Raw genomic sequence first — 18,241 nt, forward strand, 5'->3', positions numbered from 1 at the left:
GTCAATCCTTTTTTCGTTTCTTTTGCCAACTTTTTTCCCATCGTGTTGCGTTACCCGTTCCATCGCCAGCTCGACCGCAATTTATGGAGGTATTTTTATAGATTTTTTTTTTTCTAGACTTGTTTTGTCGTAACTGGAATTTATACAGTTCTTTGATTAGCTACCGTTTACTGTTACAAAAATAGACGAGGTAGTGAAAACACAGCTATTCACGAATGGACGAGAGGATGATATGGATGAGTTGCCGGAAGGTCGAGATTAAACTGCATAAAAAGGCAAGTTGAAACAACTCTGTTCTCATTCTTGTTATCTGATTGTTTTTTACTTGCAGTTTCATGAAAAGGTCATAATAGCAATTATCATAAAAGAATTGGTTTATTCGTGTTTTTCAGCCTTACATTTTCAAGTGTTTTTGTATTCGACAGATTTTACTACCTGATGACTCAGATGCAGCAACTATAATCAGCTGGATGCAAGTCAGCACAACACACTGATCCTATGACATCAGAGTAAGTTAATCGGTAATTCCGTTTTGATATCTTTAGCATCACGTTCATTTGATCCTCGTTATTATCAATTTTAGCTTCTATCGTCTCATAACTGAGAATGTAATGGACGAAAACTTGCGTTATTTTTATAGATAAAATGCTGAGCACTTGTGTATTTATATTTCGACAGTTTTTACGTATACATGTAATTGAGTGAATTTGTCAGCAAAAGTACTCGATGATTAAATGATGGAAAATGGGTAAACTATTCGATTAGCATAAAAGTTCGAATTAATAAGCCTTGTTATAATCTACTGTTTAGAAATGAATAAGCTTTATCAAAGAATGGGATTGAGTTTTGTCATCCCGAATGGCGATTGGCATTTCTTGTTTGTCTTGCTTTTTCACGTGAAAAAAAAAAAAATTCAATCTTAATACAAACGCCATCCTACAGGAGAATAGACGACAGATCGAGCTCGACTATTTGCCCTTGTGCTGGCTCCCAGAGCGTTAGCAGCTGGATATTTGGCAGCACCAACATTGTTTTCACCTGCGGCGTACGATGAAGCAGAACGTTGATTATTGTTTCCAAAGAAGAAAGTCGACCTATCCTCACCGTACGAAGCCGTTGACGATGCTACTTTCTGTTGCTGTTGGCGGTAATCACCGTGAAACAATTGACCCTCCCCGATGCTGTAAGAGGTCTCATCCACAGATCCTTTCCTGTTGCTGTAACTGTCGGCTGCTGGGCTGGAAGAAATTGGCTTTTGGTAACTTGAAGTTCCATATGCGGACGCACTGGACGGCGATTGTTGGAAAACTGCGGTTGGAGGCATATAATTTTCCGACGGTTTGTTCTCGTAGGCGGTCGATGAACTTTCGTAACCTGGCTGCTGGGCTGCAGCGTAATGGGTCGATGCTCCAGCTGGTGGGTAAGTGGCAGTTGGTGGTAGATAACTGTCGGCAGGTTTCTGTACGTTATTCGTGTCGTATGTTGCAGTCGCTGAGCCGTAACCTGATGGAGGAGATTGCTGGGATGAAGCCCCGTAGTTGGATGATCCAGCTGAATAAGAAGCAGCTGGAGCAGGAGGAGGAGGAGGTAGGTAACTGTTGGAAGGCTCTTCGTAGGAAACTGTTGGAGCTTGTGAAGAGCCTGATCCTGAAGATGATTGCGCTACAGATCCATAGTTGGATGATCCTTGTCCAGCAGGTGCCTGATAAACAGCAGCCGCAGGCTCTTCGTAGGAAACTGCAGATGCTTGAGAAGATCCGTATCCTGATGAAGAAGATTGTTGTGTCGCAGGAGTTCCGTAATTAGATGATCCAGCAGCACCGGATGAATAAACCGCGTTAGCAGTAGAAACGGGTGGAGGAGGTAAGTAACTGTTGGCCGGCTGTTGTTGGGGGGAAGAAGACGAACCGTAGCTGGACGAGGAAGATTGTTGTCCAGCAGTGGGACTAGCAGGAGGAGGTAAGTAACTGTCTGAAGGTTTATTCTGTTCATAGGAAATGGCGGGTCCCTGGGAAGAAGATTGTTGTCCGGTAGCTGCGTAATTGGATGGTCCAGTAGCAGGTGAAGAGTAGGCAGCAGTTACTGTGGAGGCAGGAGGAGGTAAATAACTGTCGGATGGCTTATTCTGTTCTTTGTAGATAGAGGAGCTGCGGATCCCTGGGAAGCAGACGAACCGTAACTAGTTGAAGAAGATTGTTGTCCAGCAGCGGGAGCAGACTGATAGGTCGAAGGAGGAGGCGGCGGCGGCGGCAAGTAATCTTCGGACGGCTTCTGCACATTCTCGTACGCAGACGACGACGATGAAACTTGGGAAGTGGATGAAGATCCATAACCTGACGAAGAAGTTTGTTGCGTCGTACCTCCGTAGTTGGCTTGTCCAGCCGAAGATGGGTAAGAAGCAGCAGCAGCAGCCGGTGGAGGAGGAGGAGGAGGCAAGTAGCTGTCAGAGGGTTTAATCTGTTCGTAAGAGGCTGCTGATGCTTGGGGAGAGCCGTAACTGGATGGTTGCCCATTAGCTCCATAACCAGCAGGTGATCCAGCAGCAGCCGTGGGAAGTGGAGGAGTTAAATAACTTTGAGCCGGTTTCTGGATATTTCCGCTGTAAGCAGCAGCTTGTGGCTGGGATGCCTGAGAGGAGGACCCGTAACTATTCTGTCCGGCAGCAGCTGCGCCATAAGCTGGTCCTCCAGTGGATTTGCTGCCATCATAAGAAGATCCATAACTGTTTCCACCTGCTGATTGCTGCTGTCCGTAGTTGGTGGTGGCCTGTTGTTGCGCCGGTGAACTGCTGGGAGGTGCGTAAACATCAGTCGTTGGTTTCGGCACATTATTGTAACTGGATGATCCTTGTGACGATTGACCAATTCCTGATTGTCCAGCAGCTCCTCCGTAGGCAGTTGCTTGTTGTTGGTTTGCGTAGTTGGATGAAGAGGTCGTTGCCTGATTGTAGCCGGCAGATCCAGCTGTCGATCCTTGCTGTTGGTAGCCGGACGATGAAGAGCCGTAATTGCTTTTAGCTGGGGCTACGTAAGGTTTGGCTTCTCCTTCGTATTTAACTTTGGCGACGAATCCACTGTCCCCTTCTACCCGATAGGTAACGATTTGCGTACGTCCATCCGGAAGCAAAATGCGATAGGATCCAGTCACAACATAACCGTCGCTCTTTTCCTGATGGGCGTAGTCGTTGTTGGTTGGCTCGTCCTTCACCGCCCAAGAGAAATCGTAAGGCATTCCCTTTTCCTTCTGTTTTTGTGTGTGCGCACCAATCAAAACAACATTACGCACGAGTTTTTTGCAGTTTAATCGTCAAGATGTCGAATAATTCAATTGGCAATTTTACCTTTGCAGAGTCGTACGCGTTGCTCGATCCATACGTTCCGGTCGCAGATTTTTCATTCTGGTAAGTCGCCGCTGCTGGCTCCTTATTTTGCTGTTGGTTGCTGTAACCGTTGCTGGCCGATGGTTGATAACCTCCTCCCGCGGCATTCGGTTGTTGATAGGACGAGGTGATGGCCGACGCTTGTGGTTGATAACCTCCGCCGATTTGTGGCTGTTGGTAATTACCAGCGGATGGCTGCTGAATTGGTTGGTTCTGATAATTGTTGGTAGAACGTTCGATCTTTTTGGTCAATTTGCGCAGACCAAAACCGCCGGCTAGTTGATCGTAGTCGATTAACTGAGCGTTGACTATGGCCACCAAACCAATGGCCAAAACGAGTGCGGAAATCTGTTGAAACATTTACGTTAAATTCAATCTTTTGAAAGTGATTGACGAAAATCATACCTTCATTGCAGTTAAATAATTAAAATGCGATAGCGAGTTGATTTGCTTTTTCTTTTGTTGGAGAGATTGCGACGAAAATGGAGAGAAAGACGAAGAAAATGTAAGAGAGCAGTTGCGCGTCGGTAGCTGAAATGGTTTCTGTGCAAAAATTGTCTTTCGACGTGTGCCTTATATACTAGTGGAGAGAGTGTGTGTGTGTGTGCGCGCAAGCAAGATGTGTAGACAGTCTCTCTCTGGTTACGTTGCTCATCTTTAGGCTACTAGTGGTGTTGGTGGTATCGCGTAATGAACAGTGGGTGGGCGAGAGTCTATAGATTTTACCCGCCTCTCTCTCTCATCATTTTAGGCCGCGTGTGAGAGAAGTTTAAAACGAGTGCAAAGGGAAAGTAAGGTCATGATAATGATCACATCCATAATATAATGTACAAACGCGCAATTTTCTTGAAACGTTGCATCTCTTTGCCAGACAGTTTTATCAGTGCAAGAATCCCGTCGCTGATGAGGGCCCACTAAACCGTGTAGGAGTACACGGCATCTCGGATGAAAGAGTACGGCGTGAGGAGCCACACATGCGGGATGTTTTCGGGGGGGGGGAGAAATGCGCACGATATATTTTGTGTAATACGTTAGATAAGAGAAAAAATATGTAGACGAAGAGAAATTTCGGGTCACCTGCGAAAACGATCGTTTTCTGGCCTTCATTTTCGTGCCAAAAATATGTGTCTGATAGCGATTGCGTGTTGTTGGCAGATTCAATCCGTCGCTTGTTTAATTAGCCGCAATTCCGTAATCATATCGAAAGCGAGGCGGTCATTGTTTCTGATGAACAGCAAAGATGACACAAGATATCAGAAGCGTTGTATTCAAATCAAGATGCCAAGTCGAGTGAAAGGGAATGTAAGTTGGCATTGAATTAGACGCAATTTCAGTTTGTTTGCATTGTACGAACTGAGCGCAACAATGGGACAATCCAACAATTCATAACGCGCAATCTTATTGTCAACTTTTTCCTGTCTTGATTGGCTGATCTTGCCCACCGTCATTTTCGTCAATACTTGCTCAACATTTGACCAAACTTTCGTTTCAATTTCCGCTTCAAAGCCTTCCCCGTTTTTGGTCTGATCTTGCATCGGTGAAACTGCGCAGTTCGGTCTATGTGCTGCAACTTGTTGTGTCTATTTTACAATCATCATATCCATGTTATTAATTTTCATCGGTGGCTGCCCGCCTATCTCCATTTTTATAGATACAGCCTCATTCGCTCGTTTGATTCACTCGCTTGCCGTGTCCTGTCTATAATAGTCGTAATGAGCTCGATTGCGCAGCCATTTTACACACATTGGCTATATATACATAACAAGACGATAGATCGACTGTAATATAGCTTTAATTTCCCCTTAATTATACATTATAATCATATTGCAACCGGCAATCATCTCGAAAACAACATCGTTTTTTTCCCCATTCCTTATTTTTCATTCGGCACGCACGCGACGTAAAAGCCATTATCGATTTATATACTTTGAATCTTCATTCTCTTATCGCATTACAAAGGGGAAAAAGGGAGGAAAAACAGCATTTTCTTTTTTTAAAAAATCTACTTATTTCTATATCGAAAAAGAGACGTAACACAATGGATCTTTTTTGAAGGCAAACAGTCGATTTTGTGTCTGAACAATACGTAAAAATATGGAAGGAAAAAGAGGCTTATATTTTATAGTTATAGAGAGCATGCTCCATCGTTTTGCTCTACATTGTAAGGCTGTGGCCTACAGTTATTAAGCTTCAGTCGAGTGAGAGAGCGTCGTTCGTGATTTTTCGTCTTGGCCGTGTTGTCGTGACTTTCTCGTTCGTGACACGAGAATATGTACGATGCTGTGTATATATCTTGAATAAGTTTGCATAGCCTTTGTCGAGTTAAAGGCTATGCAGTCCGTCTTCTTTCGTACTCGGGCTCTCTCTCCACTAAAATATTTTTCGTGATAACGCGTGTCTGCTGATTATCATAGCCGGTGAACAGGCGATGCTGCCATTGTGTTCAGCCAGACATTGATACCGACGATGTGACTATAGTTGTTTAACTTAACTATTTTTCATGATTGCCCTTGTTATTCCCCAAAAAGGGAAATGGAGCGCGGATTTTAATTTTTTTCAACAGTTCAACTGAGGGACTCGTTACATCATAACTGTCGTTGCTCTGAATTTACAGGTGAACGTACATTTGGGGGTCACAAAACGATTATCGATTAGTCTAATTGTTCCAGTTCGGCACGTCTACTTTCATCTTTTAAAATAAAATATCGACGAGTCAAAATATCCATTGCACTGCTCTATTTAAATTGCGGCAGCTGACGATTTAAGCGATTCTCTTCTGCCAATCGTTAGAGAGGCACAAGTAGTAGGATAAAGCAGCACAACAAAAAACAATTCTAATTACGTCTACGAAACGACGAAAAAGAGTTAATAATGTTTCAGCCCCGAATCGTGTCGAAAACTAATTTTGTATTAAATACTGTCTTTCAGCATCGCCCACTTTCACATCCGCTACCGAGATTCAAAAATTACCTTTCGAAACGTAGGACGATGTGGCCCTTTTCGACTTGTCATTTAATCGTAGCCAATAACGAAACCCGCAGCTACTTCATTCGCAAGAAAAGCTCTATAGGTCTATATATAATATTCCTTTTCTTTTTAGTTGTTGAGCGGGTTGAAAGAGAAAAGGTTAACTGCACGACCTCCAAGTGAGAGAGTCTTGTATGTAACAAGAGGTTCGAGACAAGTTAGATATGTAATTGTGACGACAAACGGGGTGCAACTTAAAACTAAGCAGAGAAAGGCGATTTCGGCACTTTTAACTATAGACTTGTACTTTGCCGCTGATTATTAGTGACCGGCATGAACTTGGATACATTTTATGACTTTGACTCTACTCTCATTATTTCCCTCTCTCATTTACCATTTATTTTTTTCCCCCTTTGTAGATAACGAGGCACTCGTAATTGATATGGCTCTACAATTATCATTAGTTTGATTTCTTTTCTTTCTAAAGTTAAAGCCCTTCATTTATTCCTTTTCGCCTCCAATCAATTACACACCTCCATTTAATACTCGTAAACTTCACGAATGGCTTCGTAATAAACCGTAGACAAATCACAAAAATATTGGAAAACGATAAAAACCGCATAAAAACTAGAAAACATCGGCCAGTATTGGACGAAAAATGAAAGCGCCTAATCGGACAGCGGCATTCTACTTTTTTTCTCAAATTGCTCTATTGTCATGCGAAGGCGTAAAATGCCCGGCATGTTATTACGTACGTAAGAATGTGCCGTACTTTATTTAGGCTTGAATAGAATCGAAATGAAGAACCCGGGCACTGCGGGGCGCGTCACGGGGATGCGTTTCTACAATCAGTGGTTGTGTGTGTGCGTCGTGCCGTTCTTCTCCTCTTTCTTTTTCGTTTGTCTTTTTAACGTGTTCGTTTTGCTGCCGTAAATCGAGGAGAAAAAGTTGATTTCTAATGTTTTTTCAGCCAATAATTTCAATCAAAATTCGTTTGTCGAGTCCAAAGTCGCATTTTGCTTCCGAATTCTCAGAACGTTTCGTCGTTCTTATCTTTAATGGCAACGTTGTTTGGACTATTGTTGACGAACGGAACGTCTGCTCCTCAAAAATACTTTTGCCCGTTGAGGAAAAGTTTTCTCGTCACGATTTGTTGTCTACACCATGGCGTTCACTTTTGCGGCTTTTTCGTACATCTGTGCTCTCGTCCTCGATGCTTTCCTCATCTTTTTTTCTATATTTCACGTGAGAGAAAAATTCATCTTTTGTTGCAACCATTCACTGCAATTAGACCGCTTTCATGGCCGGTTTTCGTTTCCGCTTTTACTATTCATCCATAAATATAAACTATTGTTGTTGTTTTTTCTTCCCCCTATTACAGATAATTGCTTTCGATGAGTTAAAAACAGATTACAAAAATCCAATTGATCAGTGCAGCAGTTTGAACCCGGTGAGAAATTCAATCCTGATCTTCTGTGATAATCCAAACTTCATTATTTCCTCTTTTTATTTGTTTTAAAACTATACAGCTAGTTTTACCTGAATATTTCATCCATATATTCTTCAATTTGATGTTTCTCTTTGCTGGAGAGTGGTTCACACTCATGTTCAATATTCCCTTGATCGCCTACCACATCCATCGGTATTTTGTGCAGTTGATAGTCATTAAAAACGCAATCTAGGCTAATATGGAATCTTGTTTTATTATTCTTCAGGTACTTAAATAGACCTGTGATGACTGGGGCTGGTTTATATGACCCAACAAACATCATGAATCAAGATGTACTATCCAAATGTCAACGGGAAGGCTGGATTAAGTTGGCATTCTACTTATTATCTTTCTTCTTCTACCTCTATGGGTATGCAAAAAATTCTAAGCCTCACTTCATCCTGTTGATCAATCAAATTATTATTATTGTTTTCTGTAGGATGATCCGTTCGCTTATTTCTTCATGATCGTCTCAAACTATGGCGAGGACAATCCCAACTGTTTAGCTACAAGTCCTAATGAGTTTTTTTTTGTATTACCGACAGTTCTACGTGCGTTTGAGTTATTTGATCAAAATTTTCTTTGCCACTTAGGTTGTTCGATTTTCTTTGCCCTACGGCGTCAGCGAAATGTTTTTGACTGTCTAATCATTCTTGAATTGTGTTTTTGCTGGTATTTCCCACTGCTCTTAATAATAAACTTCATTTGACGGACAAAACGTCAGTTACCTAAAGAAAAATCTTCTATACTATTACATTCTCAGATCAATTTGTATTCAACATGGTCACCCCACATCTTCAAAATCAGACGGTCGCCATAATAGGTCGGTAAGAATTTTGTTACTAACATAAACATTCGAAATCCAAGGTCTATATCCGCGTAGTAAGGACGTGGATTTTCCAACAAAAGCGAAGACTCCAGCATTTTATTTAACCGTGCGTCGTTCAGCGGCTGATCCTACATTAAATGTGGTAACATACAGCTAAGCTATCTACACTTTTATAAATAACACAAGCTACTAAACTTGATTTACCCTATTAAGATTTGGAGCCGCAAAATTAGTTTGCAAGTGGTGCTGGAAAAGATCGAAATATTCGCCATACATTTGCTTTTGCTCCTCGTCAAAATGATTTTTCATGGCTTCTGCATGTTGCGCCTGTGCCGACAAAATTCGAGTACTACCGGGCAAGTTACCTAATAAATCAAACAGTGCGAATGATTCACGTGAACTAAAACGAAATATGCCGAGATCTTTTCTCACGCACCAGGATTAATGAGTATAACTTTGATGTTCCAAGGCCTCATTTCAATCCGGAGAGTATTAGAAAATCCTTCTACTGCATGTTTCGTACCGCAATAGACGGACAAACCCGGTAGGCACCAGTTGCCGTTGGCGCTTGTGATGTTGATGATTCTACCTGGAAAATGGTAAAAATGCCAATTCATAGATGCTTTGATGGGATCATTCTTAGTAGGCTGGATATTATGTTCTCACTGCTGAGATTGGGTGAGGAAATGAATATAGTAAGTGTAAAAATAAGTTATTTTGGGAAATTAATGTTACATTAGTATTAGTATGGAATTAAGTAAACCCTCACCAGCACACACTCGCCTTTAGCTCGTCGAATCAGTGGTAGAAATGCCTTTGTGACTCTCAAGATACCCAGAAAATTAACTTGAACCTGAGATTCTATTTGATAATCCAACTGCCAATCGAAGTGCCCATAGACCAAGACACCAGCATTATTTATGAGAGCCCATAGAGCTGTTTGGGTATTCTGTAGATTTTCATTAACTGTTTGCAGAACATTTTCAATCTCGGCTGGCTTGGTAACATCCATCTGAACGAGGAAAATATTTGGATTATTTTGTTGCATGTAGTTAGCCCCATATCCTTTGAGATCCAAGCAAGTCGCTATGACGTGAAAGCCCAACTTTTCAGCAGTGATGGCCATCGATAGTCCTATGCCAGAGTCGCAACCAGTGATCAATACACTTTTCCCAGATGGTCCACATTTTTTGTATCCACCTTGTTCGACGAACTTGTACATTAAGAAAGCCACAGTAACAATCAACAAAAGAAATTCGTACATTTTTCGTGTGTGTACGTATTTCAATCGAAAACGTTTGAACAGAAAACGAATAAACTAAATAGCGTAAATAAGCGCACGCTAAATAGTGTACAACACGCCATTCGCCTTGTTGTCTGAGAACTGAAAATCATAAACCAGTAAAAGAAATCCTGGAAACTGAAAATAACAAACGCAAAATGGTAATTTTCATTGTTTCCATAGGATTTCTTATTAAATACGTCTCATTATTTATATCATCACACGAAGAATGAAGTTAAGTTTTTTGGATATTGGACGGGAATCAGGCAACGTGAATCTTTTGAGGCGCTAGGCTAGATGATAGATACAGCAGACAGCATATCTGCTGGAAACATTCAGACCGCCTCGTTTATGCTACTTTAGGGGAAAAATGACTTTCCAGATGCAGAATTTAGCACGGATTTTACAGTTTTCAGTTCCTTTTTCTAGGTCGTTTCACCAGTGTCAACCCCTGAACCAAATCCAATTACTCACGAGACTTCGTGTGGTAGATAATAGCACTATTGGCAAGGAAGCTATGCTTGAAGGCAGGCCTCCAAAATGCATTCACGTCTATAACAAAACTGGCATTGGGACTATTGGTATGAACACTATGTTTTATAGTTTTTATTCGCCTACTATTAATTGAATTCTTTTTTGTAGGAGATAAGGTTTTGGTGGCTATCAAGGGCCAAAAGAAAAAGGCTGTTATTGTTGGTGTGAAGCAGAAGCAAGCACCATTGGTTCCAAAATTTGACAGCAACAACATAGTTTTGATTGAAGATAATGGTATTGTCCTTTAGTCATATTTATAAGACATAAAAATGTTCAAGCTCATTTAAAAATCCAGGTACACCGATTGGAACAAGAATTCATGTGCCAGTGCCATCCATCCTCAGAAAGATCCTTAAAGAAAGGAGTGTAGCTAAACAAATTGATTTCACAAAACTCCTGTCAATAGCCACAAAATTTGTGTGAAATTGTACCTCATTTCATAGTATTGTCAAAATAAATAATCTACAGATAGAAAGAAGAGTATTTCAGAGATTTTGTATCCTGAGACGGCAACGACGGTGAAACCCGACGTTGGTTCAATGAAAAATGACTTTCGTTATGTTTTATCCTAGGTTTACGTAGGTTAACCCACGTGCTGAACCGTGTCTGAATGGGTTATGGAATTTCTGGATAAATTGAGTATCACTGGAAAAAATTCCAGGACACACTTGGACACTTCAGTAAGTGTTGGAATTTGGAAACGATGGACTGGTCACAGTTTGTTTTTTTAAATAAAAAAACCAAGGTCTTAATTATATCATCTAATCAAAATAATAAGCTCTTTCAGGCTCTGAAAAGTACGACTATTGAATGCAATTAAAATTTTATTTTGAGAATATTGTAATTTGTAAAAGGAAACCCATTAAATCATTGGCAGTAGGTCGACTGCAATTTCCCTTACATTACGTTATACATGATTATGCTAATTGTTTAGGCGCGATAGGCGCCAAATTTTCTTTCGTCTGCCCGATTTCCTCTCGGCAAGATATAGATCGACCAGTCTTATTCGCGCGCTTTTACAGTCGAGACGTCCGTCTTGCAAGTCACGTAAACGATGGCTGATACTGGAGTTGTGGAATTAACTTCTCAAGAGCAATTTGATACGTTTGTGTAAGATAACAATAAGTGCTTTTTAATGTGCAATGATATTGATTTTTGAAACATTGATTTTCGTTGATTCCACAGGAAAAATCCCAAACTCGTGGTGATTCATTTTTTTGCCGATTGGGCTTCAGAATGCCAACCGATGAACGAAGTTCTAGAAGCCTTGTCGAAAGAACAAGAACTTAAGGTTAAATGTGGCTACCAAATGATTTATTTGCATACACATAATTCTTATGGTTGTTTTTTCAGGGGGTCTTGTTTACTAAAATCCCTGCTGAAACTTTCCCCAAAATTTCTATGCAATGCAAGATTTCAGCTGTACCAACATTCCTCTTCTATCTCTCGGGAAAATTAGTTGATCGCCTTGATGGTGCTAATGCAGCCAAACTAACCCAGATGGTTAAAAATAATGTAAGACACAAAGAATCACTAAATCTATTTGCCATGATATTTACTATACTTTTAATTCTATAAAAGAATGCTAAAGCACAAACTCTTGAGGCTGCTTCTGCACCTGTCCTGCTTGGAGATGTCAAGCCCGTGGAGGTTGCTGTAACTGCCAAGGCGACTACTGGAAGCTCTGACGAAATTCTGAAGAAGTTGATTAACCAAGCACAAGTCATGTTGTTCATGAAAGGGAATGCTGAAAATCCCCAGTGTGGTATGCTAACCAGTTTCCAGCTATTGGAGAGATTATATGTACATAGTTTTTTTTATTCAATAGGATTTAGTAGGCAAGCTATAGCTTTGCTGAAAGAACTTAAAGCTGAATTTGGTACTTTTGACATTTTCACTGATGAGAAAGTAAGACAAGATTTAAAGACATACTCCAACTGGCCTACATATCCTCAGGTATAGATACATATTAAATAGAATATGTGCAAGCATTTAACAAAAAATGTTGAATCATGTGCACAGCTTTACATCAATGGCGAATTGATTGGTGGGCTAGACATTATGAAGGAAATGGCCGCAAGTGGGGATTTGGCAGAAATGTTGCCCAAGAATACGCAGAAAGCTGGTACTTTGGAAGAACGGTAATCTAGTCTTAAGAATTTCTCTTTGGTCTTCGATTAAATATAAATCATTTTCAGTTTGAAGCAGCTGACCCATAAGGCACCACTGATGGTCTTCGTTAAAGGCGACCGCAACGTTCCCAAATGTGGATTCTCCCGCCAATTAATCGAGATTCTCAACGAAACCAAGTAAGTCCAGCCTCTTTTAAATTTCTCTTTTTGAGGCATCGAATATACCATCGTATATGGTGTAGGTTGCCGTACGAAACTTTTGACATCTTGACTGACGAGGAAGTAAGGCAGGGTTTAAAAACATTTTCCAACTGGCCCACTTACCCTCAAGTCTACGTCAAGGGCAGCCTCGTTGGTGGCTTGGATATTATCAAAGAATTGCGGGAGGGAGGTGAACTTCTGTCAACTTTAAAGGGAGAGTAAAACACTCACAGCCGCTTTAAAAAACATTTTTGATGGTTTGTTGTGTTCTAGCTACGCTCCAATATAACAGGTCCTTCGCGAGTATCAACACTATTTTCATCCAAATGTAATCGAACATGTTTACGTTCGTTTACATTTTCAAGACGTCTAGGCCTGTTGACGACGCAGCATTTTGTATTTCTAGATCGACCATTTTCACACACGTTTTGTTGACGAACTCTCAATGACGTTTGGTGCACCGTTCTTCATTTTATCGTGATTTCTTGCTCCTTGAGTCTACATACTCAACGTTCAAGTATATTGATGAATCAACGAGGATGAGACACGATTCTGAAATTGGTATATTTGAATACTAGACAACGAAGGTAGGCAGGTCTTAAACAATTTGGTTTCGGATGATCCCTAATTGTTCAACTTCGCATTCTACGACGTCCCCTTTCTTTAAAGTTTGTCGAGGTAAAAAACAAAACAAACTATAACAAACATTTTTTACACGGAAATGGACGAGAATTACCTTTAGGAATTGGGGAGGGTTTGTAAATCCACCGCATCCAGGGGGTGTTCCAGTTAGGACGATATCACCAGGAAGAAGGGTGCAAAACCTGTCGATTCAGGAAAAGTGAACGAGATGCCGAATAAATATTGATTTTTCTTTTGAATACTTGGACAAAAAGGCGATGCAGCCGTAAACTCCATGTATTAACTGATGAGTGTTGCTAGTTTGCTTGATTTGACCGTTGACACGGCATGAAATGGCCAGCTTGTGTGGATCAGCAATCTTGTCAGCTGTCAAAATGCTTGGTCCAATTGGACAAAAGCCGTCCATTGTTTTGCCTAAAAGCCACTGACCACCGTTTTTTTTGTGCCAATCGAGTGCAGTAATATCGTTTGCAACTGTATAACCGAAGACGCAATCTTTTGCTGTTGTGGCGTCAAGATTTTTCCCTTTTTTCCCTATTACAACAGCTAGTTCTGCTTCCCAAAATACCTCCTAAATAAAGTTATCCAAAAGAATCAGTGAAAGGATATTTGAGCCTTTCTTGTTTAGGTCAAAAGTTGTAAACATTCATTATTTTTGATGTTTTAACCAACCTTTGAGATATCTGGATGATCTATGTTGTCAAAAGGGCCAGTTATTGAACTGGAGAACTTGGAGAAAACTAGAGGTTCCTCTGGGGGTGTGAATCCCAATTCTTTACATGTATCTTTGTAATTCAGGCCAATGCAGAAAATCTTGTCTGGTGATGTGATGGGAGCTAGCAATTGGCACTTGCTGCTGCTGGTCTCTTTATTTGCTAAACTAGAACAATATTTTTTGTATCATTCAAATTTTAACTTTGTTTACTTGTAACTTTGGAAGAAGACCTACTTTTTTCTTGCTATTTCAATCAGGCCATTTCCGCCTAATTTCGTCAAAGCGTCTACCATAGAATGACAATTGGGTAGTGCATCACTGAGATCCACTATACCACCACTCTTTTTTTGAAGGCCAATTCTTGTTGCTTTGATCGTATCTTTGAGGAACCTGAACTGAACGAATCGCATTTTAAGGAATTGAAGCTAATCTTTAAATTCGCTGCGGGAAAAAAAATTCTTGTTTTCAATCGTTGAATCGCTTCTCATGAATGTCTCTTGCACTTGCTTTTCTGCTGATGTTTAACTTTGGTTTTCCATGAGAAGTAAATTTTTTATTTTTCTACACATGCAGAAGACGAAAAGTTGTTTTTCTATATTCTGTCTTCGCCGGCCGATAGGTGGCACAGATTACATTTTGCTTCTTTAATATGTAAATGAAATTCAAATTCGTAGTGAGCAAACAAATCTTGGCTACCGAGCAAAAACAAAACGAAACAAACTATGCTAAATGGTTCTCCCTTTTTTATTTTTTTTTTATTTAACCGTTGCTTTTACTATTAGTACGGCTAAATTTTTATCGGTGAAATTGCTTCTTGCAGACCGGTTCTAAGCATAATTTATTTCCAACGTTCTTTTGGTCATCTTTTTTTGACGTTCTCAGATTTGAATAAAATCACACGACTTGGTTACGAATGATGCCGATTTTTTCCACTTCGCATTCCACCACGTCACCCTTCTAAAAAAAAAAAAAGGAACAAAAGAAAAATATGTTGTCGCTTTGAATATGACTTTGATGGATTGCGTGGAAAACCTTGAGAAACAGAGGTGGTTTGGCAAAGGCACCAACTCCAGGTGGGGTTCCAGTTAGAATAATATCACCGGGCTGCAACGTGCAAAACCTTGGAAAACATTTTGATTATGTCGAGGCAATTTTGTGAGAATCGGTAGAGGGTTGTAATACTTTGAGAGCCAGGCGACGCAATCGTAGACTCCGTGAACAAGTTGAGCGGTCGAACTGTTTTGTTTAAGTTGGCCGTTGACCCTGCACGAAATTGCTAAGTTATGGGGATCAGCAATTTCGTCAGGCGTAACGATGCCGGGCCCGATAGGACAGAACCCGTCCATAGCTTTTCCGAGAAGCCATTGACCGCCGTTTCTTGTGAACTGCCAATCTCGGGCTGTCACATCATGTGCCACCGTGAATCCGAAAATATAATCGTGGGCCGAAGTTGCATCGATATTTTTGCCTCGTTTCCCAATGACTACAGCCAGCTCAGCTTCCCAGTCTAATTCCTTTTTACATGACAACCCAACTTTGGGATTGGTGAATTGTTGGTTGGGGGAAAATGCTGTGTTATTACCTTTGTCACTTCTGGGTAAGGGATGTCATCAAAAGGGCCAGTTATGCAGCTGGGGAACTTGCTAAAGAAAATTGGCTCTGGTGGCACTGGCTTTCCTGTTTCTTCGCAATGATCTCTGTAATTCAATCCAACACATGCAACTTTGCTGGGTGCTGTGATTGGAGCCATTATCTCGCAGTGGCTAATCTCTTTTTCTTCACTTGATGAACTTTGAAAAAGATTTGTGTTACCTTTTCAATTTGTTGTTGCTAAACGTTACTTGAATAATTCATACTATTGTCTGGCTCTTTCGACCAAGGCCTTTGGTCCTAATTTGGTCAAGGCATCTTTCAACGAACTGCTACTTGGAAAAGCTTTGCTGAGGTCCACTATTCCGCCGCTCGTTTTCTGCAGTCCAATCCGGGTCGCTTTTGCCAAATCATTCAAAAGTCTGAACTGTATGAAGCGCATATTTAACTCGATTGTCAGGGTATTCGGCTAGGCAGTTCTTTGTTTTTCACGATGGAAGCAATTCCAAAATTTTAATTGGAATAGAACTGAACGTCACAAGCCGACCCCTACAGCAGACGACGTTTAGCCCAATGTTTTCATTGCTAGTTTTGTTGGTGTCCGCCAGATGGATTGTGGCGGATCATTTGGCACAAGTGTCGGATTTTATTCGTAATTCTGACAGTAATCAATCGACGGCAGGACCATAAACGCTACTTTTCATTGCTGTATTTTTTCTTTTATTGAGCCCAACACCTAAATGGGCTTTCGGTACTAAACTTGTTTTGAATGCTCTGTTGATCTACCAAAAACGTTGGATGGGTTGACTTCATATGACTGAGTTTCGTATGATTCCAATGTTTTCGACCTCGCATTCGACGACGTCGCCACTCTGCAGATCAACGCATTAGTGTCGAGGCTTTATTATCAATAAAAAGAAAGGGGATACGCACTTTTAAGAACTGAGGAGGTTTGGCAAATACGCCGACACCTGGAGGCGTTCCAGTCAGGATAATGTCGCCGGGCAGTAACGTACAAAACCTAGGAATACATTAGCGATTGTAAAAAAAAAAAAATTTAAAATTTGAGAGTTTGTAATAAAACTGTTTTTTCTGGGAGGTCTGAGTACTTGGAAAGCCAAGCGACGCAGTCGTAGACTCCGTGAACAAGTTGGGCGGTCGTGCTGTTTTGTTTAACTTGTCCATTGACTCTACACGAAATGGCGAGTCGATGAGGATCGGGCACTTGATCGGCTGTCAGGATGCACGGTCCAATAGGACAAAAACCGTCCATAGCTTTTCCGAGAAGCCATTGACCGCCGTTCTTCTTCAGCTGCCAATCACGCGCCGTCACATCGTGAGCAACTGTGTAACCGAATATGTAATCCTTTGCCAAAGAGGCGTCGATATTCTTTCCTTTTTTGCCGATCACCACGGCCAGCTCGGCTTCCCAGTCGAGTTCCTTTTGTTTGTTTGTTTTTTTCCATCGTATCAAACAAAACAATTGAAGCCGTCAGTTTCTTTCCCAATGGGGGATGAGTTGTAATTGTTGTTGTACAGTACCTCGGACAAACCAGCAGGGTAGGGGATGTTGTCGAACGGGCCAATGATGCAGCTAGGGAATTTGCTGAAAACGAGAGGCTCTAAAGGTATTGGGGCGCCTTGTTCTTGGCAGTGATCTTTGTAGTTCATCCCGATGCAGGCGACCTTATCGGGGGACGTGATGGGGGCCAAAAGTTGATATTTAGACTTGTCCAAATGTTGATTCAGTTGCGTTTCCAAACTAGGCAAATGTCATTTTGTTTTGTTTGAGCTATTTCTCTTTTCTTTTTCTCAAATGGTTATTATATGGAAATGGGTTGTTTTTTAAATGGAGCACTACACTTTGTTTTTCGAAAATGCTGATAATACCTTCTGGCCGCTGTGTCCATGACACCTCGGCTACCTAATTTGGCCAAGGCATTCACCATGTTGATGGGTCCAGCGTTGGGTTGCTGCAACGCATTGCTGAGGTCCAGCACGTTGCCATTGTCCTTGTCGTAAACGCCGACACGAATCGTCTCTTGTGAGTCATCTAGAAGCCGAAATTGAACGAATCGCATTCTTTCTCAAATTCCTATTTCTCTGATAGCAGTCGACTAGTCACTCGTCTCTTGTCTCTTGTCTCTTGCTGACTGCACGACGTCTACCTGTGTAAGATTGTTGCTAACGATTGCTAAAAGAAAAAGGGGAAAGAAAAGAAAAAACGGTGTCTGCAAGCAACTTGACTGGCAAAGTGTTGATAACTATGCAATTGAGGTCGCTGGTCACGCGTTCTCTCTTTTTTTAAAGTTTTTTTTTGGTGGGGGGAGGCTCTGTGAATTAAAAGTACTGCGAGAAAGGACTGGAATGTTGTGGTCTCTGTGCGTTTTTACGGACGGACGTGACGGGAATCTGTTGGATGTTTTCCCGAATCGTTTTCATCATCGGCAACTAGATGGCATCTGAAACTTTGTATTGAAT

The 18,241-nt window shown here is 41.1% G+C and overlaps 8 protein-coding genes across 13 annotated transcripts in view; 3 read left to right on the plus strand and 5 right to left on the minus strand.

Moving 5' to 3' along the window:
* Nucleotides 1-646: 646 nt before the first annotated feature.
* On the minus strand, nt 647-3,941 carry LOC116931207 (pro-resilin). Its single transcript, XM_032938731.2, is given in 4 exon segments — nt 647-2,134; nt 2,137-3,243; nt 3,341-3,727; nt 3,785-3,941. Coding segments are annotated over 4 exon segments (2,715 nt in total). The 5' UTR covers nt 3,791-3,941; the 3' UTR covers nt 647-919.
* A 3,473-nt stretch (nt 3,942-7,414) lies between these two features.
* Nucleotides 7,415-8,568, plus strand: LOC116931221 (protein cornichon). Its single transcript, XM_032938767.2, has 5 exons — nt 7,415-7,591; nt 7,728-7,796; nt 7,876-7,988; nt 8,062-8,205; nt 8,275-8,568. The coding sequence occupies exons 1-5, from the start codon at nt 7,511-7,513 to the stop codon at nt 8,300-8,302; spliced, it is 435 nt and encodes a 144-aa protein (XP_032794658.1). The 5' UTR covers nt 7,415-7,510; the 3' UTR covers nt 8,303-8,568.
* LOC116931213 (D-beta-hydroxybutyrate dehydrogenase, mitochondrial) lies at nt 8,031-10,054 on the minus strand. 3 transcript variants are annotated; one of them, XM_032938756.2, is made up of 5 exons: nt 9,448-10,054; nt 9,101-9,253; nt 8,869-9,029; nt 8,629-8,792; nt 8,031-8,563 (listed from the first exon to the last, which is right to left on the minus strand). In XM_032938756.2, exons 1-5 carry the CDS (start codon nt 9,926-9,928, stop codon nt 8,560-8,562), a joined length of 963 nt encoding a protein of 320 aa, XP_032794647.2. In that variant the 5' UTR covers nt 9,929-10,054; the 3' UTR covers nt 8,031-8,559. The 3 variants fall into 3 exon arrangements, with proteins under 3 accessions (XP_032794647.2, XP_045035298.1, XP_032794645.2); XM_045179363.1 differs by having other exon boundaries at nt 8,624-8,792; XM_032938754.2 differs by lacking the exon at nt 8,031-8,563 and having other exon boundaries at nt 8,587-8,792.
* Nucleotides 10,055-10,240: 186 nt separating this feature from the next.
* On the plus strand, nt 10,241-10,955 carry LOC116931220 (39S ribosomal protein L14, mitochondrial). Its single transcript, XM_032938766.2, has 3 exons — nt 10,241-10,527; nt 10,589-10,714; nt 10,776-10,955. Exons 1-3 carry the CDS (start codon nt 10,317-10,319, stop codon nt 10,901-10,903), a joined length of 465 nt encoding a protein of 154 aa, XP_032794657.2. The 5' UTR covers nt 10,241-10,316; the 3' UTR covers nt 10,904-10,955.
* A 463-nt stretch (nt 10,956-11,418) lies between these two features.
* The window catches only part of LOC116931212 (glutaredoxin-3), a 39,471-nt gene continuing 32,648 nt past the window's right edge, over nt 11,419-18,241 (plus strand). Inside the window, exons 1-8 of one of the 4 annotated variants that reach the window (XM_032938751.2) lie at nt 11,420-11,590; nt 11,666-11,771; nt 11,834-11,995; nt 12,062-12,245; nt 12,309-12,436; nt 12,503-12,621; nt 12,679-12,789; nt 12,855-13,119. In XM_032938751.2, the coding sequence (XP_032794642.1) occupies nt 11,535-11,590; nt 11,666-11,771; nt 11,834-11,995; nt 12,062-12,245; nt 12,309-12,436; nt 12,503-12,621; nt 12,679-12,789; nt 12,855-13,035 (1,047 nt within the window). In that variant the 5' untranslated portion in view covers nt 11,420-11,534 and the 3' untranslated portion in view covers nt 13,036-13,119. Of the gene's footprint in view, nt 11,591-11,665; nt 11,772-11,833; nt 11,996-12,061; nt 12,246-12,308; nt 12,437-12,502; nt 12,622-12,674; nt 12,790-12,854; nt 13,120-18,241 lie in introns of those variants that run through there. The other 3 variants (XM_032938752.2, XM_032938753.2, XM_032938745.2) reach the window with 3 other exon arrangements.
* Nucleotides 13,359-14,721, minus strand: LOC116931216 (fumarylacetoacetate hydrolase domain-containing protein 2). The gene is made up of 5 exons (XM_032938760.2): nt 14,405-14,721; nt 14,128-14,335; nt 13,698-14,026; nt 13,550-13,637; nt 13,359-13,474 (listed from the first exon to the last, which is right to left on the minus strand). The coding sequence occupies exons 1-5, from the start codon at nt 14,578-14,580 to the stop codon at nt 13,412-13,414; spliced, it is 864 nt and encodes a 287-aa protein (XP_032794651.2). The 5' UTR covers nt 14,581-14,721; the 3' UTR covers nt 13,359-13,411.
* LOC116931215 (fumarylacetoacetate hydrolase domain-containing protein 2) lies at nt 14,897-16,325 on the minus strand. The gene is made up of 5 exons (XM_032938758.2): nt 16,027-16,325; nt 15,753-15,960; nt 15,353-15,684; nt 15,203-15,290; nt 14,897-15,127 (listed from the first exon to the last, which is right to left on the minus strand). Exons 1-5 carry the CDS (start codon nt 16,200-16,202, stop codon nt 15,065-15,067), a joined length of 867 nt encoding a protein of 288 aa, XP_032794649.2. The 5' UTR covers nt 16,203-16,325; the 3' UTR covers nt 14,897-15,064.
* LOC116931214 (fumarylacetoacetate hydrolase domain-containing protein 2) lies at nt 16,455-18,153 on the minus strand. The gene is made up of 5 exons (XM_032938757.2): nt 17,651-18,153; nt 17,303-17,522; nt 16,870-17,201; nt 16,694-16,781; nt 16,455-16,632 (listed from the first exon to the last, which is right to left on the minus strand). Exons 1-5 carry the CDS (start codon nt 17,839-17,841, stop codon nt 16,570-16,572), a joined length of 894 nt encoding a protein of 297 aa, XP_032794648.1. The 5' UTR covers nt 17,842-18,153; the 3' UTR covers nt 16,455-16,569.

Source organism: Daphnia magna, linkage group LG9 (assembly GCF_020631705.1).
Source record: "Daphnia magna isolate NIES linkage group LG9, ASM2063170v1.1, whole genome shotgun sequence".
Lineage (NCBI taxonomy): Eukaryota > Metazoa > Arthropoda > Branchiopoda > Diplostraca > Daphniidae > Daphnia > Daphnia magna.

Excerpts from the sequence above, each read along its gene's own strand:
- LOC116931221 (XM_032938767.2), top strand. The coding sequence starts at position 7,511 with ATGGCGTTCACTTTTGCGGCTTTTTCGTACATCTGTGCTCTCGTCCTC. Across the intron at positions 7,797-7,875 it reads AGTGCAGCAGTTTGAACCCG|CTAGTTTTACCTGAATATTT; the intron begins GTGAGAAATTCA and ends AAAACTATACAG. Across the intron at positions 8,206-8,274 it reads TTCTTCTTCTACCTCTATGG|GATGATCCGTTCGCTTATTT; the intron begins GTATGCAAAAAA and ends TGTTTTCTGTAG.
- LOC116931213 (XM_032938754.2), bottom strand. The coding sequence starts at position 9,928 with ATGTACGAATTTCTTTTGTTGATTGTTACTGTGGCTTTCTTAATGTAC. Across the intron at positions 9,030-9,100 it reads AGTTATACTCATTAATCCTG|GTAACTTGCCCGGTAGTACT; the intron begins GTGCGTGAGAAA and ends TTGATTTATTAG. Across the intron at positions 8,793-8,868 it reads CGGCTCCAAATCTTAATAGG|GATCAGCCGCTGAACGACGC; the intron begins GTAAATCAAGTT and ends CATTTAATGTAG.
- LOC116931220 (XM_032938766.2), top strand. The coding sequence starts at position 10,317 with ATGACTTTCCAGATGCAGAATTTAGCACGGATTTTACAGTTTTCAGTT. Across the intron at positions 10,528-10,588 it reads AACTGGCATTGGGACTATTG|GAGATAAGGTTTTGGTGGCT; the intron begins GTATGAACACTA and ends TCTTTTTTGTAG. Across the intron at positions 10,715-10,775 it reads AGTTTTGATTGAAGATAATG|GTACACCGATTGGAACAAGA; the intron begins GTATTGTCCTTT and ends TTAAAAATCCAG.
- LOC116931216 (XM_032938760.2), bottom strand. The coding sequence starts at position 14,580 with ATGCGATTCGTTCAGTTCAGGTTCCTCAAAGATACGATCAAAGCAACA. Across the intron at positions 14,336-14,404 it reads ATTGAAATAGCAAGAAAAAA|TTTAGCAAATAAAGAGACCA; the intron begins GTAGGTCTTCTT and ends ATATTGTTCTAG. Across the intron at positions 13,638-13,697 it reads TGCATCGCCTTTTTGTCCAA|GTTTTGCACCCTTCTTCCTG; the intron begins GTATTCAAAAGA and ends CTGAATCGACAG.
- LOC116931215 (XM_032938758.2), bottom strand. The coding sequence starts at position 16,202 with ATGCGCTTCATACAGTTCAGACTTTTGAATGATTTGGCAAAAGCGACC. Across the intron at positions 15,685-15,752 it reads CTTACCCAGAAGTGACAAAG|GAATTAGACTGGGAAGCTGA; the intron begins GTAATAACACAG and ends TCATGTAAAAAG. Across the intron at positions 15,291-15,352 it reads TGCGTCGCCTGGCTCTCAAA|GTTTTGCACGTTGCAGCCCG; the intron begins GTATTACAACCC and ends ATGTTTTCCAAG.
- LOC116931214 (XM_032938757.2), bottom strand. The coding sequence starts at position 17,841 with ATGCGATTCGTTCAATTTCGGCTTCTAGATGACTCACAAGAGACGATT. Across the intron at positions 17,202-17,302 it reads ACCCTGCTGGTTTGTCCGAG|GAACTCGACTGGGAAGCCGA; the intron begins GTACTGTACAAC and ends AACAAACAAAAG. Across the intron at positions 16,782-16,869 it reads TGCGTCGCTTGGCTTTCCAA|GTTTTGTACGTTACTGCCCG; the intron begins GTACTCAGACCT and ends ATGTATTCCTAG.